The 21,167-nt window shown below is 45.2% G+C and overlaps 1 protein-coding gene, 1 long non-coding RNA gene, 2 other non-coding genes and 1 pseudogene across 5 annotated transcripts; 4 read left to right on the top strand and 1 right to left on the bottom strand.

Annotated features, from left to right (window-relative positions):
• The first annotated feature begins 1,437 nt into the window (after nt 1–1,437).
• Nucleotides 1,438–1,649, top strand: LOC111824548. The gene has a single exon (XR_002827655.1). It is a non-coding gene; the product is annotated as a small nucleolar RNA U3 (small nucleolar RNA).
• A 2,012-nt stretch (nt 1,650–3,661) lies between these two features.
• Nucleotides 3,662–8,705, top strand: LOC106695674. Its single transcript, XR_002827653.1, has 4 exons — nt 3,662–4,500; nt 6,637–6,788; nt 6,936–7,925; nt 8,554–8,705. It is a non-coding gene; the product is annotated as an uncharacterized LOC106695674 (long non-coding RNA).
• LOC111824547 lies at nt 6,633–6,796 on the bottom strand. Its single transcript, XR_002827654.1, has one exon. It is a non-coding gene; the product is annotated as a U1 spliceosomal RNA (small nuclear RNA).
• A 124-nt stretch (nt 8,706–8,829) lies between the features above and the next one.
• LOC102441107 lies at nt 8,830–9,416 on the top strand (annotated as a pseudogene).
• Nucleotides 9,417–13,538: 4,122 nt separating this feature from the next.
• On the top strand, nt 13,539–19,208 carry LOC102440802 (kinesin-like protein KIF2C). 2 transcript variants are annotated; one of them, XM_023748956.1, is made up of 4 exons: nt 13,539–13,894; nt 14,952–15,046; nt 18,678–18,761; nt 18,935–19,208. In XM_023748956.1, exons 1-4 carry the CDS (start codon nt 13,831–13,833, stop codon nt 19,046–19,048), a joined length of 357 nt encoding a protein of 118 aa, XP_023604724.1. In that variant the 5' UTR covers nt 13,539–13,830; the 3' UTR covers nt 19,049–19,208. The 2 variants fall into 2 exon arrangements, with proteins under 2 accessions (XP_023604724.1, XP_023604723.1); XM_023748955.1 differs by having other exon boundaries at nt 13,682–13,894; nt 18,678–18,773.
• Nucleotides 19,209–21,167: the final 1,959 nt, after the last annotated feature.

Here is a 21,167-nt window from a genome sequence, read left to right as displayed (position 1 = left end):
CTGGGCTCAGACTGATTCCGTTATAATAATGTAGTTATTACCTAACAGGAAAGAATCAAAGGGAAGACTAGATACAGGCCTGCCAGCTTTGCCAAAAGCGACATTTAACACTGTCCACGTCTGTTCCCTGCTCATCAGTGGGGAAAGGGACTGGGCAAAGGCAATTCAGACACACGTCCAGGTCTGAGTGAGGCGGGAAAATGCCTGCCCATCAATCACACCTGAAAACATAATTGGCCAGGACGGGCGTGGCCACCGCGAGCCCAAATCTAACTATACAAACTTCTACAAAGGAGCCACTCACTCCGGGCTCTGGGCGCAGGGCCCTCCTGGGACTCCTGCTGCGGCCGAGGCACCAGGCTGTTGGGCTGCAGCGTGGACAGACGGCTGTGGACTGACGGCCGTGGACTGACGGACGCGGACTGACGGAGGTGGACTGACGGCCGTGGACTGACGGACGCGGACTGACGGAGGTGGACTGACGGCCGTGGACTGACGGCCGTGGACTGATGGACACTGATCTGGCCCGAACGCTGAACCGCACGGGCTGCAACATGGGCCGGGAACCGGGCACTGGCCCTGCTCTGACTGGCCCACCGCCCAGCTGCCCCGTTCAGGACGGGCTGGTGGGACATCGGACGTTGTGATCTAAGAAACATCTGCACCCGGTGAAATCCACCCTCTCCCCTCCTCCCACGGCGACTTCCAAAAAGGCTTATTTCAGCGGCGTCCCTCTGGCATCAGAATCTCCCACTTTTTAAAACAAAAATAGGAATGGAATTAGTGACAAACTTACTCCATGTGAACCAACTGAAACATAGTTTATTCATCTCATTAGGAGATGCATCTCCAATGAATGTTTACTTTTTCTTCTTTTTATGTTAAAGCACCAACGACCTTTAAGAACTCAGAAGGTGTGAACAGATAGTGCAAACATGACACACAAACCAAAAGATTGTGTCTCCCAGCGCTGGGTCCCAGCTGCAGTTCCCCTCCCCGCCCCAGCCACAGCCACGGCGACCGGTCTCAAATCCACCCGCGATTGAAAGTCAAACTCAGGACGGCCATCGCGGCACGTTTCACCAATCACAGGAAGCAGCTCGATTCTAAGACAGAAAAAGCCCGCCCTTTCCGGTAGCTTCCAGGGGCGGGGCCGCCTCACCGGAACTGAGTGATGCCTCCTGGGCTTACACCACACAGATTGTGATTGGCTGTCGTTCAGTATTATGTTAATGAGGTGTTCGTTTTTTAAAAACTTTGGACATTTAATTTCCACCTAAGTGTTAAAAATCATTGTTGAATGATAGTATCTGAAGGATTATACAGACTGGAAAGCTTTTCTCTTTGCCTGTGGGATCAGAACTAGGGAAACTATCTCACCATGACTGTAAAGTGTGCGGCGGCGGTAGACCTGGCGGAGGCGGCGGTGTTTACGCTAAGACTATACTTTCAGGGATCATTTCTATAGTTCGTTACTAGAGAAGTTTCTCTGATCGTGTAGAGCACCCGAAACCACGAGGAGGAGATGCAGCATTCTCTCCTGAGCGTGAAGCCGGCTCTCGGTGTTGCTTCGGCAACTGCCGCCTGCCATTGATGATCGTTCTTCTCTCTCTCGGGGGAGAAGAGGGAGAGGATGCATTCTGAGTGGCTTTCGGTTTTTACTTGGTTAAAAAGAAAGGGTAAGCTCGTGAACACCATCGTGGTTTGTCTTCGTAGTAGTCGGAGAGCTAATGTGGTTACTTTAAGAAGTACGAATACCTGTGCCTGCTTTTTTTTATGCACCCATCAGTTACTTTCCTTGCTAGTGCGCACCCTACTGGGGATCGAGCTCAAAACCGGGGGACATGAGACGGTGGGGCGTCAACCTAAAACCTCTGTGCAGGGGAGGATGCTATGAGGTACATAAGGGTTACCAAAACAAAACGTTTGAACTATACCTCTCTTCACACTTTCTTGTCAAGTGGTTTATTCTCCCCCATACAAATCCCTCAGTGCTACGATTATTTTTGTTTCTTCAGCTTGGTGCAATCTTATTTTTTAGGTTTTTATGAAATTTATTGTAACTAACATTGGTAAGTTTATTGTATAACAAATTCAGATGTACTTTATAATACAGCATCATGTATACTCTATATTCAATCCATAAGGTGTATTTTAACACTCAGAGACTTAAAGTTTTCTTATTTAAAACATATATAAAGAGCCCTACCGGTGTGGCTCAGTTGGTTGATTCCCTACAGTGTAGGGCCTACACCAAAAGGTTGTGGGACACAGTCTGGGTAAGTATGGGAGGCAACCAATTGGTATTTGTCAGATCAATGTTTCTCTCTCCCTCCCTCCCTCCCTTCCCTTCCTCTCTTTACGTTAAGGTTGCCCAAGGAGGAACGCAGGAGGCCAAAAGGGGCAAAGAACTCTAAATTTATTATTACATCTGCTAACAGAAGGGCTGAGGCCAAAATGGCATCAGCAGAGCAGGGGGAGCGGGGTATTTACGTCTCTCGTAAAGGTCAGTCAGAGCAACCAGTGGGACCAGGTCCGGGTAGGGGCCAGGTGTGGGCAGTCCGCTGGAACCTGGGTGAGGGGGTTTCCTGGGAGCCGCTCATCATGAGATGTATAATGAGAAGATCGCCGCAGGGACCAGAGCCCCCAGGGCGCATAATGGAGCCCAAGAAGGTACCTGACATTCCAGGGAGGGCCGAGAGCCCCGAGCAGAGCATAATGGAGTGCATGAATGCGACCCACAGGTTGAGAACCGCTGTTCTAGACAAAGCCGGGGCTTCAAGACCATCAGAAAACATATAATTACATATTGTTTTTGTGATTAATCACTATGCTTTATGTTCAATTTGTAACAATGAAAATATATCCTGCATATCAGATATTTACATTACGATTCATAACAGTAGCAAAATTACAGTTATGAAGTAGCAACGAAAATAATTTTATGGTTGGGGGTCACCACAACATGAGGAACTGTATTAAAGGATCGCGGCATTAGGAAGGTTGAGAACCACTGGTCTAGAAAGGTCGTCCGGAAGGATGTCCTGTCTAATTAGCATATTACGCTTTTATTATTATAGATATGTTTATTCATCTGTGGATCCAGTTTTATGTTTTTCCAAATGGCTGAAACTACTGGTATGAGATGGGAGCTAATTGTTCCTGGACATTTTTTTTTTTTTTTAAATATATTTTATTGATTTTTCACAGAGAGGAAGGGGGAGAGATAGATAGTCAGAAACATCGATGGGAGAGAAACATCGACCAGCTGCCTCCTGCACATCTCCCACCGGGGATATGCCCGCAACCCAGGTACATGCCCTTGACCGGAATCGAACCTGGGACCTTTCAGTCCGCAGGCCGACGCTCTATCCACTGAGCCAAACCGGTTTGGCATGTTCCTGGACATTTTGGCAGAAGATTTTTTAATTATCATTTCCAGTTTCTTTAGTGGATATTCATTTATTCACGTTTTTTCTTCATTATGCCAGTTTTGACATATTACACATTTTTTCTAGAATTTTATCCATTTTGTCTGTTTTGAAATTTATTGATGTAAAGTTCATTAATTGTTTTTATTAAATAAATTTTCATTGATTTATTTTTAGAGAAAGAGAAATATAATATGCAAATGAACAAAGTAGGGAATGAAAAGGGGGAAACAAGGACAGACACGGCATAGGTAACAATATTTTTTAAAAAATTAATGAACAGTCTGGCCAGGTTGGAGTGTTGTCCCGATGCGCCAGGGTTGTGGGTTTGATCTCCAGTAGCTTTTTCCTAAATTATTGAGCAAGGTATCAGAAATATTTTCACTTAGGAATGCTTTCAGCTTCAGGTTAAAGAAAACGTGAATGAAGGCGGTTTATACAAATAGGTGGGGTTTTGTTTGCTTTGTTTTGTTCTGCGTTACAGTGAGGAGTGTGGATGTAGGTGGCTGCTGGCCTTGGTTCAGGTGTTTAGCCAGGAACCTTCTTGGGCTCTTCCTACCTTCCTCCTTGGCTCCTGAGTGTGTGGGATGTTTTGATCTGATGACTATCAGCTTACCTCATGATCACAAGGCAGCTGTCACACTCAGACAGAACATCCATGTGCAAGGCAAGAAATAAAGGGATGAGATATTATAAGCAAAGCACCCCCTTCTGTTAGAAAACAACACATCCTGCCCAGAAGCCCCAGCACTCCCACTTACATCTCATTGGCCAGAACTGGCACATGGCCGACTCTAATGGCTTGGGAATCTGGGAAAGCAAGTATGTGGTGTTTTCAGTCTCCGATGTGGAGATGAGTAAGGAAGAAGGGGGCTGGGAATGGCTGTTGGATTATCCACCAACAGTGTGTGTCACAAACAACTGGCTCACTTGTTTTCAATCTTCCTTGGTTTATCACTTCCTGATGCCGTTGGGATGAATCCTCACTCTGGTCTTGTTGCTCCTCCTGTCATTTTGGCTGTAATCATTCTGTTTTTCAACCCATTTATGGACTGAGGCACTGGGGCAGGTAATGATCCACCAGGACCCTGGAGGGGGTGGTGGGGGGCAGAAGGGAAGGGGCATTGGTGAGCACAACTAAAAAAGTCTCTCACATACCCAGCCCTCCTCACTTCTTTTTCTTCGTCATTGTTGTTCTTAAATAGAGAATTTCAAGCAAACAGAAGTTGAGGGCAAGGATGCCCTTCCAATTCCTGACCATCATTTTCTTGTCTCCCCACCTGTCGTCAGTCACCTTTTGCCCACTGGATTATTGGATTATTTTAAAACAAATCTCATTTTTAGTAACTTTCCTCTCTCTAAAGTCTGCTCTGCCTGAAGTTAACATAGTTACTCACACTTTCTTTTGATTAATATCAGCATGGTATGTCTATTTCCATCCATTTATTTTTCATCTGTATGTGTTTTTATATATAAAGTGGGTTTCTCTTTTTCCTTTTTTTTTAGTAACAACACCTTTACTGCATTGTCCAGCCAAGAACACAAACACAACACTTTTAAAAATATATATTTTATTGATTTTTTACAGAGAGGAAGGGAGAAGGATAGAGAGTTAGAAACATCAAAGAAAGAGAAACATCGATGAGCTGCCTCCTGCACACTCCCTACTGGGGATGTGCCTGCAACCAAGGTACATGCCCTTGACCGGAATCGAACCCGGGACCCCTCAGCCTGCAGGCCTACACTTTATCCACTGAGCCAAACCGGTTAGAGCAAACACAACACTTTTTAACTTAAGAAAAGCGCCAGGCAATTCCTAGTTTACTACAACTACTATTTATATTTCTACAGCAAAAATTTATATTTCTTTATTGATTACAGAGAGGAAGGGAGAGATAGAAACATCAATAATGAGAGAAAACCATTGATCAGCTGTCTCCTGCATGACCCCCACTGGGATCAAGCCCACAACCTGGGCACCTGCCCTGACCCAAAATCAAACTGTGACCTCCTGGTTCACAGGTCGATGCTCAACCACTGAGCTATGCCGGCCGGGCGTGACATCTTTTCTTTACATTTTATTTGTGTGTAGGTTATTGTAGGGGAGGAAAAATCTTTTTTCCTTCTACCCTTCTAGCTTCTCTGCTGGGGCTGTAACAAAAGACAGATTAACAAGAGAAAAACACAAACAAATAAGAGAAAAACAGTTCATTAACATCTATATCATATATATATAACAAACTCAGAGATGAGTAATTCAAAAGGTGGCTAAAAGTCAGAGATGAGTAATTCAAAAGGTGGCTAAAAGTTGGATTTTATATACATCAACAAAGAACAATAGATTTGTAGAAAAATGACAGGACAAAGGAAAATGGTTTTAGTCTTCTAAGGACTGGAAACTGAGAAGGTAAATGTATGAGGGAAACCCTAGCTGGTTAGGCTCAGTGGATAGAGCGTCGGCCTGTGGACTGAAGGGTCCTGGGTTCGATTCCAGTCGAGAGCACATGCCCGAGTTTCAGGCTCAATCCCCAGTAGGGGGGCATGCAAGAGGCAGCCAATCAATGATTCTCTCTCATCATTGATGTTTCTATCTCTCTCTCCCTCTCCCTTCCTCTCCGAATTTAATTAAAAAAATATATATTTTTTTCTCAGCCTTGTTGAAACAAGGCCACCAAAAATTTGGTTGCCTCCTCAAAAAAATTGGGAGAGAGAGAGAAGATCAATAAAAATATTTATATATATATATATATATATATATATATAGAGAGAGAGAGAGAGAGAGAGAGAGAGAATAACAGTGTGAGGTAGATTATTCTCCTGCCATCTATAATCCTGTCTCCAGTAAAGGAAATTTATATCCTGTCTTTAGGCAGGAAGTTTTGCCTGTACTTGCTGCTTAATTGCCTTCAATGCAAAATACACTTGTAATTCTTATATCAAAGAGGCATATTTGGGGGTGATGTGTTCTGATTTCCTTCATTATTTTTTTCCTGAACGAATTGGAAGTTGCAAACTTCATGACTTTTGTGCCAAAAATGTCTTTCAGCGTGCATCTCCAAGGAATAAGAACTTTCTCCCACAAATTCACAGCATCAATTTTTTTAAACCATGATCTAAGCAAGATTCATGCTCTGCATTTGGTTGTTGTTGGTAGTCTCTTTTAATCTAGAGCAGTCTTTGTACTTTTGTTTTTTTCTTTTTTTAGGGAGAGTGGGAACGCAGTCCCCCACTACCACAAATTACGCAGTGGAGTTTACCACATTCGGGGAAATCGCAGGGGTCAGTACATCCAGAGTGCAATGGGAAAGCCTCGCTCTGGGAAAACCACCTTTGTGATCCTGGTATCTCCCCTGCCAGGTAAGTATTCTTGTTTTTCTCTTGATAGGGATTTTGTGGAGACCAGGGCGGATGTTTTATAAAACACCCTGCATCCTAAATTTGCCTGATTATTCCCCATGGTGTTGTTCAATTTGTTCCTCCATCCCCTGTCTTTGTCTGCAACAGGAAGTTAAATCTAAGGCTGGGCTAGATTTAGGTTCTACATTTTTGGCATCATTATCTCCTGAATGATCTGTGCACTCGGAGACAGATAATGGCAGCTTGCCCCACTACAAGTGATGCCATGATTGATCACTTGGTTACAGTGGTCATTGCCGCATTTTTTCAAAGGTATGCTTTCCCTTGGCAAATTGTTAATGGAAATAAAATGTGGAGCAACACTCTGTCACCATGCACCATCCTAAACTCAGTAACCTCTTACCTAGCATCCACTGAATCATGTTTTTCATTGGGAATTGCAGTCGAGTTTTGTTTTTTAATTTCAGTGGCTGTATTTTTTAAAGTTTTTCAGTTTGCTTTATTTTGAAATGTCTTTTTTCACATATTGCTCTATCCTTTCACGACTTACTTTTTATACTTGCTATCTTTTTTATCATGAAGCATACCGATTGTATATTGACTTTGTTCTTTTACCAGTGTGAGGAGGGAAGGGCTTTTTTCTCTCTGTTGTGGTGATGTGTCCATGGTAATATGCTATAGTTGCTAGCATAAGTAAGTGTCCCTAACCTAATGGCTTTGTATTTGCTAAGATTTTAGGGTTTCATTATTCTCAGACCATGGGCCTCTCTCGGGCCGACTCCCCTTGCTGCTCTGACTTCTCTGTTCTTTTTGGGACAGAGAAATCCCAAAAAGGAATTCTCAACTTTAGGAACTTTAAGTTTCCTGTGTATTTGACTGTTTTTGTTGGACCACTCAATATTAATTTGACTTCAAATTTCTATAATAGGAGGGTATGTGAATCAGAAACAAGTTCTGAGGGCTGGAGCTTTATCTCTCATGCACAGCTGGCCAGCAATTCACCAGGATTTGCCAAGGTTGGGTAACTGGAAATAAGGCCCCTACCAAAACCCAAGTGCCCCAAGGACTCACACTGGTCTTGGGAAGCAGCAGGTAAGTTTGCAACTACCTGGACCCACATGTAGAAAAGCAAAAAAGGTGAGGATAGATCTGAATTTACATCACCCTTCTAACTCAGGAGGTATAGAAAATAACCTAATGAACACCCATGATTCATATAAAAAATAAAATTCTATATTGTTGAGTACTCCTCTCTAATCACATTGCTCTCTGCCAGAGGCAACTGCTCTCCTGAATCTTAGAGTTTAGCATTGCCAAGCATATTTTTATTATTATTTATTACACTAGTGGCCCGGTGCATGGATTCGTGCACATTGAAAGGAATTGGGCTCCCTCCTCTCTGGTTCTGGGGTTCATCACCTGAGAACCGCCACTGCCAAGTCAACACAGCTTGGCAGCTCCTGCATTGAGCATCTGCCCCCTTGGTGGTCAGTGCTCGTCATATGTACCGGCTGGTCGGACAGTCACTTAGACTTTTATATATATAGACTAAAGGCCTGATACACGAAATTTGTGCAAGAGTAGGCCTTCCTTCCCCTGGCTGCCAGCACTGGCTTCCCTCAGGCACCCGGGACTTGGGCTTCCCTTGCAGCCCAGCTTCATCTAGAAGGTCGTCTGGAAGGATGTACGGTCTACTTAGCATATTTCGCTTTTATTATTATAGATATGTATGTATCCCTAAACAATATACCACTTCTCTCCCTAGGATGGCTCTCATTCTCAATACTTCATCAAGATTGTTCAAGGTCACCAATGACTTAGGTGCTAGCAACATTTTTTAAAGCATAGTTTGTTTTTAAATTAATTTTTAAAAATTGATTTTTAGAGACAGAGGAAGGGAGAGGGAGAGAGAGAAACATCTGCTGCCTTCTGCAGGCCACCTATTGGGGATTGAGCCCTGACCGGGAATTGAACCAACCATCTTTTGGTGCACAGGATGATACCCCACCAACTCAGCCACACCGGCCAGGGTAGTGCTAGCAGATTTAAAGAATACTTCTATGCTCTTCACCCTCTTTCCTGCTCTCTGGCGGCCGCAGCCATGAAGGTCGAGCTGTGCAGCTTCAGTGGGTACAAGATCTACCCCAGACACGGGCGGCGCTATGCCAGGACCGACGGGAAGGTTTTCCAGTTTCTTAATGCAAAATGCGAGTCGGCATTCCTTTCCAAGAGGAACCCTCGGCAGATAAACTGGACTGTGCTCTACAGGAGAAAGCACAAAAAGGGCCAGTCGGAAGAAATCCAAAAGAAAAGAACCCGCCGTGCAGTCAAATTCCAGAGGGCCATCACTGGTGCATCTCTTGCTGATATAATGGCCAAGAGGAACCAGAAGCCTGAAGTTAGGAAAGCTCAGCAAGAACAAGCTATCAGGGCTGCCAAGGAAGCAAAAAAGGCTAAGCAAGCGCCTAAAGAGACAGCACTGGCTGCTGCTAAGGCTCCCACAAAGGCAGCACCTAAGCAAAAGATTGTGAAACCTGTGAAGGTTTCTGCTCCCCGTGTTGGTGGAAAACGCTAAGTTGGCAGATGAGATTCTTAAATAAAGACCTGACTATAACTAAAAAAATAAAATAAAAAATAAAAAAATAAAGAATACTTCTATGACCCTCGCCAGGTAGCTCAGTTGGTTAGAGTGTGGTGCCAGTAGACCAAGGTTGCAGGTTTGATCTCTAGTCAGGGCAGGTACATGGAGCAACCAATGAATGCATAAATAAATGAAACAAGTCAATATTTTTTTCTCTACAAATCAATAAAAAAAAATACTTCTGCCTTGGCCAGTGTTGCTCAGTGGTCAGATCACCAACTCTCACACCAAAGAGTCGCAGGCTCGATTCCCAGTCAAGGGCACATACCTGGTTGTGGGTTCACTCCCCCCACCTGGGGGAGGGGCAATGTGCAGGATGCAACCAGTCCATGTTTCTCTCTCTCTCTCTTGCTCACCTTCCCTCCCTTCGACTCTGAAAAGCAATGGAAAAAAATATATATCCTTGGGTGAGGATTAACAAAACTACACAAAATTGAAAAAGCACTTATATGTCCTCATCTTTTTTTTAAATTCTTTATTAGTTAAGGTATTACAAATGTGTCCTTATCCCCCCCATTAACCCCCCCCCCTCATGTTCTCATCCCCCTGTTGTCCATGTCCATTGGTTAGGCTTATATGCATGCATACAAGTCCTTTGGTTGATCTCTTCCCCTTACCCCCACCCTCCCCTACCTTCCCTCTGGGGAGTGATAGTCTGATCGCTGTTTCTGTGTCTTTGGATCTGTCCATGTTTATTAATCTATGTTGTTCTCTGTAATCCACAAATGAGTGAGATCATGTGGTATTTATCTTTCTCTGACTGACTTATTTCACTTAGCATAATGCTCTCCAGTTCCATCCATGCTGTTGCAAAAGGCAAGAGTTTCTTCTTTTTCACCGCAGCATAGTATTCCATCGTGTAGATGTACCACAGTTTTCTAATCCATTCATCTGCTGATGGGCACTTAGGCTGTTTCCAGATCTTAGCTATGGTGAATTGTGCTGCTATGAACATAGGGGTGCATATATCCTTTCTGATTGGTGTTTCTGGTTTCTTGGGATATATTCCTAGAATGTCCTCATCTTTTTAAAAAAAATTTTAATATCTTTTTTATTGATTTCAGAGAGGAAGGGAGAGGGAAAGAGGTAGAAACATCAATGATGAGAGAGAATCGATTGGCAGCCTCCTGCATGCCAAGGATCGAGCCCCCAACCCAGGCATGTGCCCTTGGCTGGAATGGAACCTGGGACCCTTCAGTCTGCAGACCAACGCTCTATCCACTGAGCTAAACCAGCTAGGGCCTATGTCCTCATCTTATCTGCCCTCTGTGCAGCTCTCCAGTTACTTTTTCCTTCACTTCTTCCTAAGCTTCCACGCCCTGGTTTTCCTCATCCCTTCAACCCCTGATCTCACTTCCTTTGCTCCTCTTCCTCTGCCCTGCCTCAAAGTGCTGGCATGCCCCATGGCTCAGTTATGGGTCTTCTCATCTCAACTACACTCTCTCCCTAGGATTCTCCTCCAATTCCCTCACTCCAAATGTCATAAAATGACTGCAAACCTCTGTCTCTGGCCTTGATCTCTCCTTGAACTCCCAGCTTATATATCCAGCTGCTTATTTGATATCTCTGCTCTGAAGTCTTCCGGACATCTGACTAAACGACCAAAATGAAACCCCACCCCCAACCTGTTTCCTTCACCCCTATTTCAAAATGGATCATTATCCACTCAGTGTCTCTCACCAGAAACCAAGAGTCATCCATGATTACTCCTCCTTCACCCCCACACCAAAACTGTCAACCTAAATAATGAGGTAGAGTGAAGCAAACTCAGATGACCAGAAATGGAGTTTTGGGGAACAGCAGAGGAATTGCAGTTCTGGAAACCCATGCTGTAGCAAGCTACAGGCTAGTCTGTTGAGGGTTTGGGACAGGATGTATATATGGGCAAGCAGCACAAAGGGGCGGAAATTCAGCCAGAGTCCCAGCAGTCATTTCACTGACTTGAGGAAGAGGAGGGATTCTTAGTGGGTGTTCACTGTTCCGGAGAGAAGTCTCCATCTTCTGTAAAGCAGGCATTTATGGGAAATCAGTCTCTCCGTTCTCAAGTTCCTTTCCTCGGAGGGCACAGGTGAGATTCTCCATTTCACGTCCTCTGGTTTCATTTTATTTTATTTTATTTTTAAAATATATTTCTTTATTGATTTCAGAGAGGAAGGGAGAAGGAGAGAGAAACATCAATGATGAGAGAGAATCATTGATTGGCTGCCTCCTGCACACCCTACACTGGGGATGGAGCCCGCAACCCAGGCATGTGCCCTTGGCCAGAATCGAACCTGAGACCCTTCAGTCCACAGGCCAATGCTCTATCCACTGAGCCACGCCGGCTGGGGCCTCTGGTTTCATTTTAGATTGAAATCCTTTCACAAACCGATCGACAAAGACCCATTCACTCCACTTGCCAAACAAGATGCACCTGTAGTCCTTTCTCTTCGCTGCATCCCACGGTCACTACCTAGGCTAGGCAGGCATCCTCTCTGGCCTGCTAATGCTCTCACTTCAAATCAGTTCTCCACACAGCAGCAAGTCTGATCCGCAAAACACCGAATGTAACTAACATCTTGTCACTCTGCTTAAACTTCAATGACTTCTCATTAGAATAAAAGCCAAAAATCTCTACTACAAGCTACCAGATAGATGATAAATGACTTCACCTACTGCCGACCAGCCCACTGGCTTCTGGGTTCTTCCAAACCAAGGTTTTTCCTGCCTCAGAGCCTTTGCACACACCATTCTCAAATCATCATCTGGAAGCTCTCCACCCCCGTGCCCTCCACTCTGATAGGGCCTGTTCCTCCTAGTTCTCTAGACGCAGGTTAAATATCACTTCAAAGATTTCTTTTCTGGCCACTTCACCTAAAGTAGGTTCCTCTATTATTCTCTAGTCCAGCTCTCAGTTTCCCTCAGAGCACTTACCACAATCCGTAATTTGCTTGTTACTTCTTTTTGCCCTCTGTTCATATTAGAACTAGAGGCCCGGTGCACGGATTCGTGCACTGGTAGGGTCCCTCGGTCTGGCCTGTGCCCTCTCGCCGCAATCCGGGACCCTGGGGGATGTCGGAGAGCTGGTTTCAGCCTGATCCTCGCAGGCCAGGCCGAGGGACCCCACTGGTGCATGAATCCATGCACTGGGACTCTGGTTTGCATGTAAGATCTTTGGTTAATCTCTTCCCACCCTTCCCCCTTCCCTCTGAGATTCATCAGTCTGTTCCATGTTTCCATGCCTGTGCTTTGAGCGTCTTCCCCCTGTTGGTCAGTGCACATCATAGCTACCGGTTAAATGGTCAAATGGTTGCTTAGGCATATAGATGTTAAGTCAAGGAGAGCAAGAACTGCTATCTCCAGAACAAACAAACAAACAACAACAACAAAAGAACTACCTCTGTAGCTTGTCAAGTGGAATGAAGTTAACTAGAAGAGGACGTTCTGCCAAGAAAAGGCGGGGGCCTGCAAGCGGCCACGTCAGAACAAAGTCTTGCAAGCAAGACTTATTGTTCAGAGGCAGAATTTTCCTTGAGGTGATAAATAGTCCATGAGGGCATGGAAAGTTCAAGGGAGGGTGCACTGCTGCAGGTGGAAAGGGTCTTTGTATAACATAGGAAATTAATAGTTTAATGTATAACTTAGCTCAGATGATCTCATAAGCATGCCTGTTAGTCATTGTCACTTGCTGTACTCCATTGTTATTTGCTGTGCTCCCCAAATAAAGGCCATGAGAACTTTGGGGGCTTTGCTACTTGCCTGAGCGAGCGGTAGCCCTCTGCTTCTCTAAACATCAATATACCTCTAGCAACTAGCACCATGCCTAGCACGTGGTAGACACAACATCTAGTGAATCTGTGTCTTCCACGCACTTCAAACCTAAGTTCCTCCTTTAAACTCAGCAGTAACTCCCCGCGGGAGGAAACATGCTCCCCATGGTGCAAAGAAGGAAACCGAGTCAGGTTTCTAGCTTGTCTGCGTCACTGAGCTAGTGGCTGAAGGAGCCGGAGGCCTGCAGGTCCCCAGAGCCCTCGCTCAGACACCGCACCCGCCACGGAAGTTCCCAGTTTGGGGAACCCAGCGGTCCAGGAGCCCTGGGATAGACTAGTAAAGCCAGGAAGGAGCAACAGCCGCCCACAGGCTCCCGGAGTTCCCAGCAGGCCCTGCGCTCCGAGGTGCTGCCGGACAAGTGGGCGGTCCCAGGCGCCGGAAAACCGCCGGGGAACTACATTTCCCAAAAGGCTCCGCGGGGCGCGGCTGACTGGCGGAAGCGAGGCCGGCGACGGCGTGACGAAGCGCAGGGACGCTGGCGCGCGGGGTTTAAACTGCGGCGGTTTACGGGCGTTAGGACTTCGTCGAGTTAGGGGAGTTGGAGGATCTCGGTGCTTTTTTTTCCCGGCGCATCTGCCGACTGACTGCCCAATGGACTCGACGCTTCAGGCCCGCTTGTTTCCCGGTCTCGACATCAAGATCCAACGCAGTAATGGTGAGGGGCGGGGTCCCGAGGCCGGGGGACCCTGGGCTCTGAGGCGGCTGAAATGACTGCCCCTCCCCAGACGGCAGGGCCCCAGACACCGTTGGGGATGCCCCTCACCACAGATCCGGGTCTGTGCACTGGCAGTCCGTCTTCCCCACCCGGGCGGGGCCCTGCCTGGCGGTTGGACCCCTAGGGTCCTCTGGGAGAGGCGGGGCTCCTCGGGGCCGGGGGACCTTCCGGGGGAGTTAGCGGTGCTAGAGTCACTTCCTCTCCACAGTTCTCCGAGACTGCCCGGGTCTTGCAGGGACCTCGGCTTCCTCGCCCGCTGCTCCCCTGTAAATACTGCGCACCTGCAGTGTGTCCGGCGCTGGGGCTCAGTGTAACCAGACAGATCCCTGCTCTTCAGGAGATTGTTCCGTTCGTTATCTCTCTCTCTCTCTCTCTCTCTCTCTCTCTCTCTCTCTCTCTCTCTCTCTCGTCATTAGGAGAACCGTCAGGATGAAGGTAGGGGAACCCGAGGGCGCTAGAGCCTCAGCGCTGTGTTAAGGGACAGTTCACCCAAGGACTAGAGTGACTCCCCAAACAGACCTTCGCCCCACTTTGTAGGCTCTTTTGGGGGGGGGGGCTGAATCCTTATCCCCGTCAGCTCGGTTTTAAGACTTGTTCTCTGCCCGCCTCACTATGGGATGTGCTAAGGGTGAAGTGCCAGGAAGTTAGTCTCCTGTTAAAAAGAAAGAAAGGCAGCTGTCGTTTCATTCAGGTCAGCTCCACACTGAGAGTCTCTGTGGGATCTTTATCTTTTTAAAATATGTTTTTATTGGTTTTGAGAGAGAGAGAGAGAGAGAGAGAGAGAGAGAAACATGGATGAGAGAGAAACATGGATCAGCTGTCTCCTGCACGGCCCCCGGGGGATTGAGCCCACAACCCTGACATGTACCCTGACCGGGATAGAACCCGGGACCTCCTGGTGCATGGACGATGCTCAACCGCTGAGCCACGCTGCCCCGGCTCTCTGTGGGATCTTAAAGTGAAAAGGATGGGTAACGCTGGCCTTTTTCTATTCTAGGCCTAATTCACAGTGCCAACGTAAGGACTGTGGACTTGGAGAAAGCCTGTGTTTCAGTGGAATGGATAGAAGGAGGTGCCACAAAGGGCAAAGAGGTAGGTTCAACCTAAAGATCTGTGTGGAAATGGGACTGGTGAGAGCCTTTAAAACATTTTTTATTGACTGATTATAGGGGGCGCGAGAGAGGGAAACAAGCATCCATTTGTTGTTCCAGTTACTTGTACATTCATTGGTTGCTTTGTTTGTTTCTCTTTTATTTTGTTGCTTCTTGTATGTGCCCTGACTGGGAGAGAGAGATAGATGAGAGGGAATCATCGATTGGCTGCCTCCTGCACACCCCACACGGGACATGTTCCCTGACAAGGAATCGAACCTTGACCTCCTGGTTCATAGGTCAACACTCAACCACTGAGCCATGCTGGCCAGGCGAGAACCTGTTTTTCTTTTAACATATTTTTATTGATTTTAGAGAGAAAGGGAGAGGGAGAGAGAGAGAGACATCAATGATGAGAGAGAATCATTGATCGGCTGCCTCCTACACCCCCCCACCCTCCCACCCACCCCCTGGGGGTTGAGCCTGCAAACCGGGCATGTGCCCTGACCTGGAATTGACCTGTTACCTCCTGGTTCACAGGTCATTGCTCAACCACTGAGCCACACCAGCCGGACTGAGAGCCTGTTTTTGATGCTGTGTTGTCCTTCCTGATCTCAAACATGATCCTCTTTGGATGCATTGGGATTTTATTTAGTAAGGCCTATTCTGAATTGCAGCAATCAACAATTTCTGGTGTTTGTAGAAAGCAAACTGTACAGAATCCTAAAACCATGCTCACCCAAGCTAGCTTCTGAATGCATATGATAATTGTTTGGGGAGCAGAATTGACAACCTAGTTGAGAAGACAAAAGTATGTTTCTGAAACACCACATAACAAGGCAACTTGTGATAAATGGTGCAGGTGAATAGTGCTAGGGCAGCTCAGAGGTGGAACTCGTTGAGGATGAGCTGGGCTTGTGGGAGTGGCAGGAAAGCTTAGCAGATGGCCCTCATGGGGACTAATGAAGAAGCTGGCTGCAAGCCGTAGAAGGCTCCGGCTGCTGGGTCTTCATCTCTGGCACTAAGGTGTTTGAGATTTTATTCTGTAGCCAGTGGGGTGCCTTGGAAGAATTTTGAGAAGAGGAGAGCTGTGACTAAGACATTTATGCTTTAGAGGCATTGAGGTGTGGGGAAGAGATCACCAGGCTAGGAGTATGAAAACCTGGGTTCTAGTCTGTCTTTGCCCCTATTTTATATGTTCTCAGGCATGTTTCTGCCCCTTTTAGAAAAATTCAGTTTCCTCAGCTATGAGGATGATAATATCTACCTCATAGGGTTGGTGTGAGGATTTAGTCAACAAATCCTTTTGTGCAGGTTTCAAAGTGCCACACAAGAGAAAATACAATACAATAAGAAAGACGGACACTGTGTTTGGTGCTGGTGATAGAGGTGTGGGTGAGACAGACCTGGGCCCTCTTGCATGGAGCTTAATGAGATAATGTACAGGGCTTGCTTAGGGTAGCACCTTATGGTAGGTATGCAGATATTTATATGCTGTATTGGAGAAATAAACGAATCGAATACTTTACATTATCTGCCCTTGAATAAAGAAGTTTCTAAAAATGCTTTCAACCAGCTGCTAGTTCTTTATGATTTGTTTTGTTTAGGTTTGTTGTTGTTTAGAAATACAGCTCTTGTTGGGTCTCACTCCAGCTCAATATTGCCTGTAGAGTAAGGTCCAAACTTCTTGTGAGGCATTCCAAAGCTTTTCAAGATCTGATCCCAATCAACGTTTTTCTTTGTATCACACAAAATGTCTTGTGCCAGGGGCGAGTGGGGCAGCTCCCCACTCTGACCATGCCTGGGGCCTTGCTGCCTTCACACTCTTATTCTTTCCTCCTGGGATGTTCACCCTTAATCATCAATGTGAAAATCAGTTAGTGTCAGAACTAGGATTAGGGCTCTGGTTTCCCATGTTTATGCTGTCTGGAGTTTAGGGATCGGAAATGGGGGAGGGATGTGTAGTGAGGGCCTGTAGCTGTCCAAAAAAAGTGGATAGAAATATGGTTCCTGAAGTATTTGCCAGCTTTTGCATTCAGTTGTTCTGTCTTCCTTGTCTATCCCATGCTGCTTTGGTTTCTCGCCCTTTGTATGTATGACTACTCTCCCCCCCATTAGAATGTGAGCTCACTGAAGGCAAGGGCGATATATGTCGTTTTTTTAAAAATAATTCTTTATTGTTGAAAGTATTACCTATATCCCCCTTTTTCCCCCATTCACCCACTCCAGCCCACCCCCACCCCAGGACCTCAACGAAGGGCAATATGTCTTAATTCATCTTTGAATATCTCTTTCTATTGCCTTACTTGTGCATAATACATTTTTTGTTGTTGTTGTTAATCCTCACCTGAGAATATTTTTCCATTGATTTTTATTTATTAAGGTATTACATATGTGTCCTTATCCCCCCTTTGCCCCACCACCCCCCTGCTTATGCCTCACCCCCCTGGTGTCTGTGTCCATTGGTTATGCTTATATGCATGCATATAAGTCCTTTGGTTGATCTCTCCCCCTTACCCCCACCCTCCCCTACCTTCCCTCTGAGGTTTGACGGTCTGATCAATGCTTCTCTGTCTCTGGATCTGTCCATTGATTTTTAGAGAGTGGAGGGAAGGGGGAGAGACAGAGAGAAATATAGATGTGAGAGAGACATCGATTGGTTGCCTCCCACACAGGGCCTGCAACCATGGTACATGCCCTTGACTGGGATCAAACCCACAACCCTTCAGTCCCCAAGCCGATGCTCTATCCACTGAGTCAAATCGGCTAGGGTGCATAATGAATTATTTAATAAGCCAGTTAATAAGTAGGAGGTAAAGCTCTTACCTTAGTGCAGTGGTTCTCAATCTTCCTAATGCCGAGACCCTTTAATACACTTCCTCATGTTGTGGTGACCCCCAATTTCATTGTTACAAATTGAACATAATTAAAGCATAGTGATTAATCACAAAAACAATATGTAATTATATATGTGTTTTCCAATGGTCTTAGGCGAACCCTGGGGAAAGGGTCGTTTGACCCCCAAAGGGGTCACGACCCACAGGTTGAGAACCGCTGCCTTAGTGTGTTTGAGTTGTCCCTAGAGAGTTCCAGGACTCTGGTGATGTAAACCTAGAGTTGTGACTGCATTGCAGACATGAGCAGGCCGCTGTGACTGGGGAAGAAGTTTCTGGGCCTATTAGAAAATGTAGGTAGATTAGGGTTAGGTAGCAGCTCTCTGGAACATGTCCCTGCCCATAAGATCTGAAGGGCCCTTTTTTTTTACCTATCACTGGGACAGTTAGAACTTGTTTCCTCCTTCATGTCAGCCAGCAAGAAGTGTTTTGGGCACTGAGCCCAGCAGGATCCCACTGCCCACAGAACAGTAGGGGAACCAGGTACCCCAAGTCCACCGTGGGCTACCTGACTGCTTGCCTGTCTTCATCTCGTTCTCATCACTGACATCTACCATAGCTTGGAAATCGGAAACCAGTACATCCAGATGGTAAACCACAGCTAAGGAATAAATATTTGTTTATAGCTATTAGTACTTGGTGGAACTTAAAGTTGGTAAAGTCTGAATCTTGGTTGCAGAGATGCAGTTGAATTGAAAAAGCTGTTATTTCATCGAAACTTTCATTTGCTCCTTGCAGATTGATTTTGATGATGTGGCTGCAATAAACCCAGAACTCTTACAGCCTCTTCCCTTACACCCGAAGGACAATCTGCCTCTGCAGGTGAATGTAATGGTAGGTGCCTGTCATCTGGCTGCAGCCAGTGCCCCAGAGGATTCACTTGGCTTTAGGCTCTTTGCTGGATTGTTTTCTGAGACTGCCTAGGACTTCACGGCACTTGGGCCCTTGAGAATTGAAAAGAGCCATATATGGTGGTGGTATGTTTTGTTTTTCAGAAACAAAAGCGCAGATCAGTCAACTCCAAAATTCCCGCTCCAAAGGAAGGTAAATGCATTTCTACTGGTTTATTGTCATGGGGTTGTGCCCAGAATGATGTTCCTGGGGCTTAGGAACCTGTGAAGTAGACTCATTGTTCCAGTTTAGCAGGTGACTTCTATGTGTGCTGAGTCCTGCCCCATCTTCCTCAGTGAGGAAGAATCCAACCTACAGGGAGGAGGAAATGGAGAGGTATTGGTCAAAGGGTACAAAGTTTCAGTTATGCAAAATAAGTTCTAGAGATATAATGTGCAACATAGCACCTATGATTAACAGTATTGTCTATTTAAAATTTTACTGTAAGGGTAGATCTTATATGGTGCTCTTACCACAAAAGGAAAAAATAACCATAACATAGGGACTGGGAGGAAACTTTTAGAGGTGATAGGTATGTTTATGGCATTGATTGTGATGATGGTTTCATGGTTGTATACTTATCTCCAAACTCATTAAGTTGAATACGTTGAATACATTAAATATCTATAGCTTTTGTATGTCAATCATTCCTCAAGCCAGTTAAAAAAAGAAATGAATCCAGCCATCCAACCTACAGCTCTTAGACCAACCTCTCAGGGACCTGGTGCATTTGGGAAATTTGCTGATTGGTCTAGAAGTCTTTGTTGTAGAATCCAGAGCAGTAATCAGCGTTGGCAGGCTTGTTTTCTTCCCTCAGGGGAACAGTGCACCTTGGAGTGAGGTGGTGAACCAGCTGTCAGAAAAGCTAGGTCCAGGCCAGTTAGAAGTATAGTCGATGGTGCTATGGAGATCTGGGAGTGGGGTAAGACCAGGGGGATTTCAGCAATGCCTCAAAAAGTTGGGCTTTCTCTGCAGAAGTCAGCCTAAACCTACTTTGACTACAGTAGTCTGTGACTGTAGTGGGTGGCTGTAGGCACAAACTGCCCAAGAAATCTAGCTTATTCAGAACCAGCTATATCTGCATGGCCTATCCCAGTCCAGAGAATATCACAGCCCTGCATGATCTAGCTATCCCGGGAGCCAAAGTAATTACATGGCCCAGGATGAAAGATGTGACCTTGGGCTGGGCATGAGTGGTGTGGTGCTGGCCTTCTCTTGCTGGCCTGCAGGAGAGATGGAAGTGGCAGCGGTCTCACTCCCGACCCCAAGAGATATTGCCACAGCTCCTTGTAAATGGAAAAGAAAAATCTTAATAAAGGTGCATGTTATTGAATAGTAGAAATGAAGCAGAAGATTATAAATCTTTTGGGAAATAGGAAAATATTAATAATTGATGCTCTTTACGAAAGACATAGATTATATCAGCAGTTCTCAACCTGCATATCAGATATTTACATTACGATTCAGTAGCAACATTACAGTTATGAAGTAGCAACGAAAATAATTTTATAGTTGGGTCACAACATGAAGAACTGTATTTAAAGGGCCAGAAGGTTGAGAACCACTGGATTATACAGAGTCATCAGATCAACCTAAATTTAGGAGACTCAGAAATTCAGTACAAGTTGATCTTGGCCTAAATGACACCACATGTTCTTATTTCCAAATGTATGACTTATTTTATAGGTGAACTAGTAGCCCAGTACACAGATTCGTGCACATTGAAAGGAAATTAATAAGAAGAAATATTTTAATATCGCTATTCGCCCTTTCTCTGTAATAGAAGTGTCAGAGTTGAAAGAAGATTAGTAAAATGTATATAAAAATAATATATAAATTGATTAATAAATAGACAATAACAACATGATATAACAACAAAGGCATGCTATAAAAACAACAAAAACATATAAAAACAACATTGATAAAAACAATGACTGATAAATTTGTTAAACTTATTCTAATATCTCCCTGTACACCACATTAAGAGTAAAAACACTTTCAGAGTGCTTGACTAATTTCCCTTGTGATGAAGTATTTACAACTTTAACATCACATGCTCTTCGAACTCGAGAGAAAGCAACATATAACTAACCATGTCCAAAATTGGGTTCAGGTAGGAGTATTCCTACTCTGTCTAGAGTTTGTCCTTATGATTTATTAATAATCATCACAAATGCTGGCATCATGGGAAACTGTCTTCAAATTAATTTAAATAAGAGGCCAGTGTTAGACAGACAAATTAATTCTTGGAATCAAAACAACCTCTCCTTCTGCAGATCCTGTTTATATTTCAGCTTCGATTATGTTAGGTCGCAATATTTTGATAATAAATCTAAT

The sequence above is a fragment of the Myotis lucifugus genome, unplaced genomic scaffold (genome assembly GCF_000147115.1).
Source record: "Myotis lucifugus unplaced genomic scaffold, Myoluc2.0 scaffold_2162, whole genome shotgun sequence".
Lineage (NCBI taxonomy): Eukaryota > Metazoa > Chordata > Mammalia > Chiroptera > Vespertilionidae > Myotis > Myotis lucifugus.
The sequence above is the reverse complement of the archived record's forward strand: the minus strand, read 5'-3'. Positions and strand labels throughout refer to the sequence as shown.

What these genes read in the sequence shown, in the direction of transcription:
- LOC102440802 (XM_023748955.1), top strand. Translation starts at nt 13,831, where the DNA reads ATGGACTCGACGCTTCAGGCCCGCTTGTTTCCCGGTCTCGACATCAAG. An exon ending in CAAGATCCAACGCAGTAATG is followed by an intron (nt 13,895 to 14,951) that starts GTGAGGGGCGGG and finishes TTTCTATTCTAG; the next exon opens with GCCTAATTCACAGTGCCAAC. An exon ending in CTCTGCAGGTGAATGTAATG is followed by an intron (nt 18,774 to 18,934) that starts GTAGGTGCCTGT and finishes TTTGTTTTTCAG; the next exon opens with AAACAAAAGCGCAGATCAGT.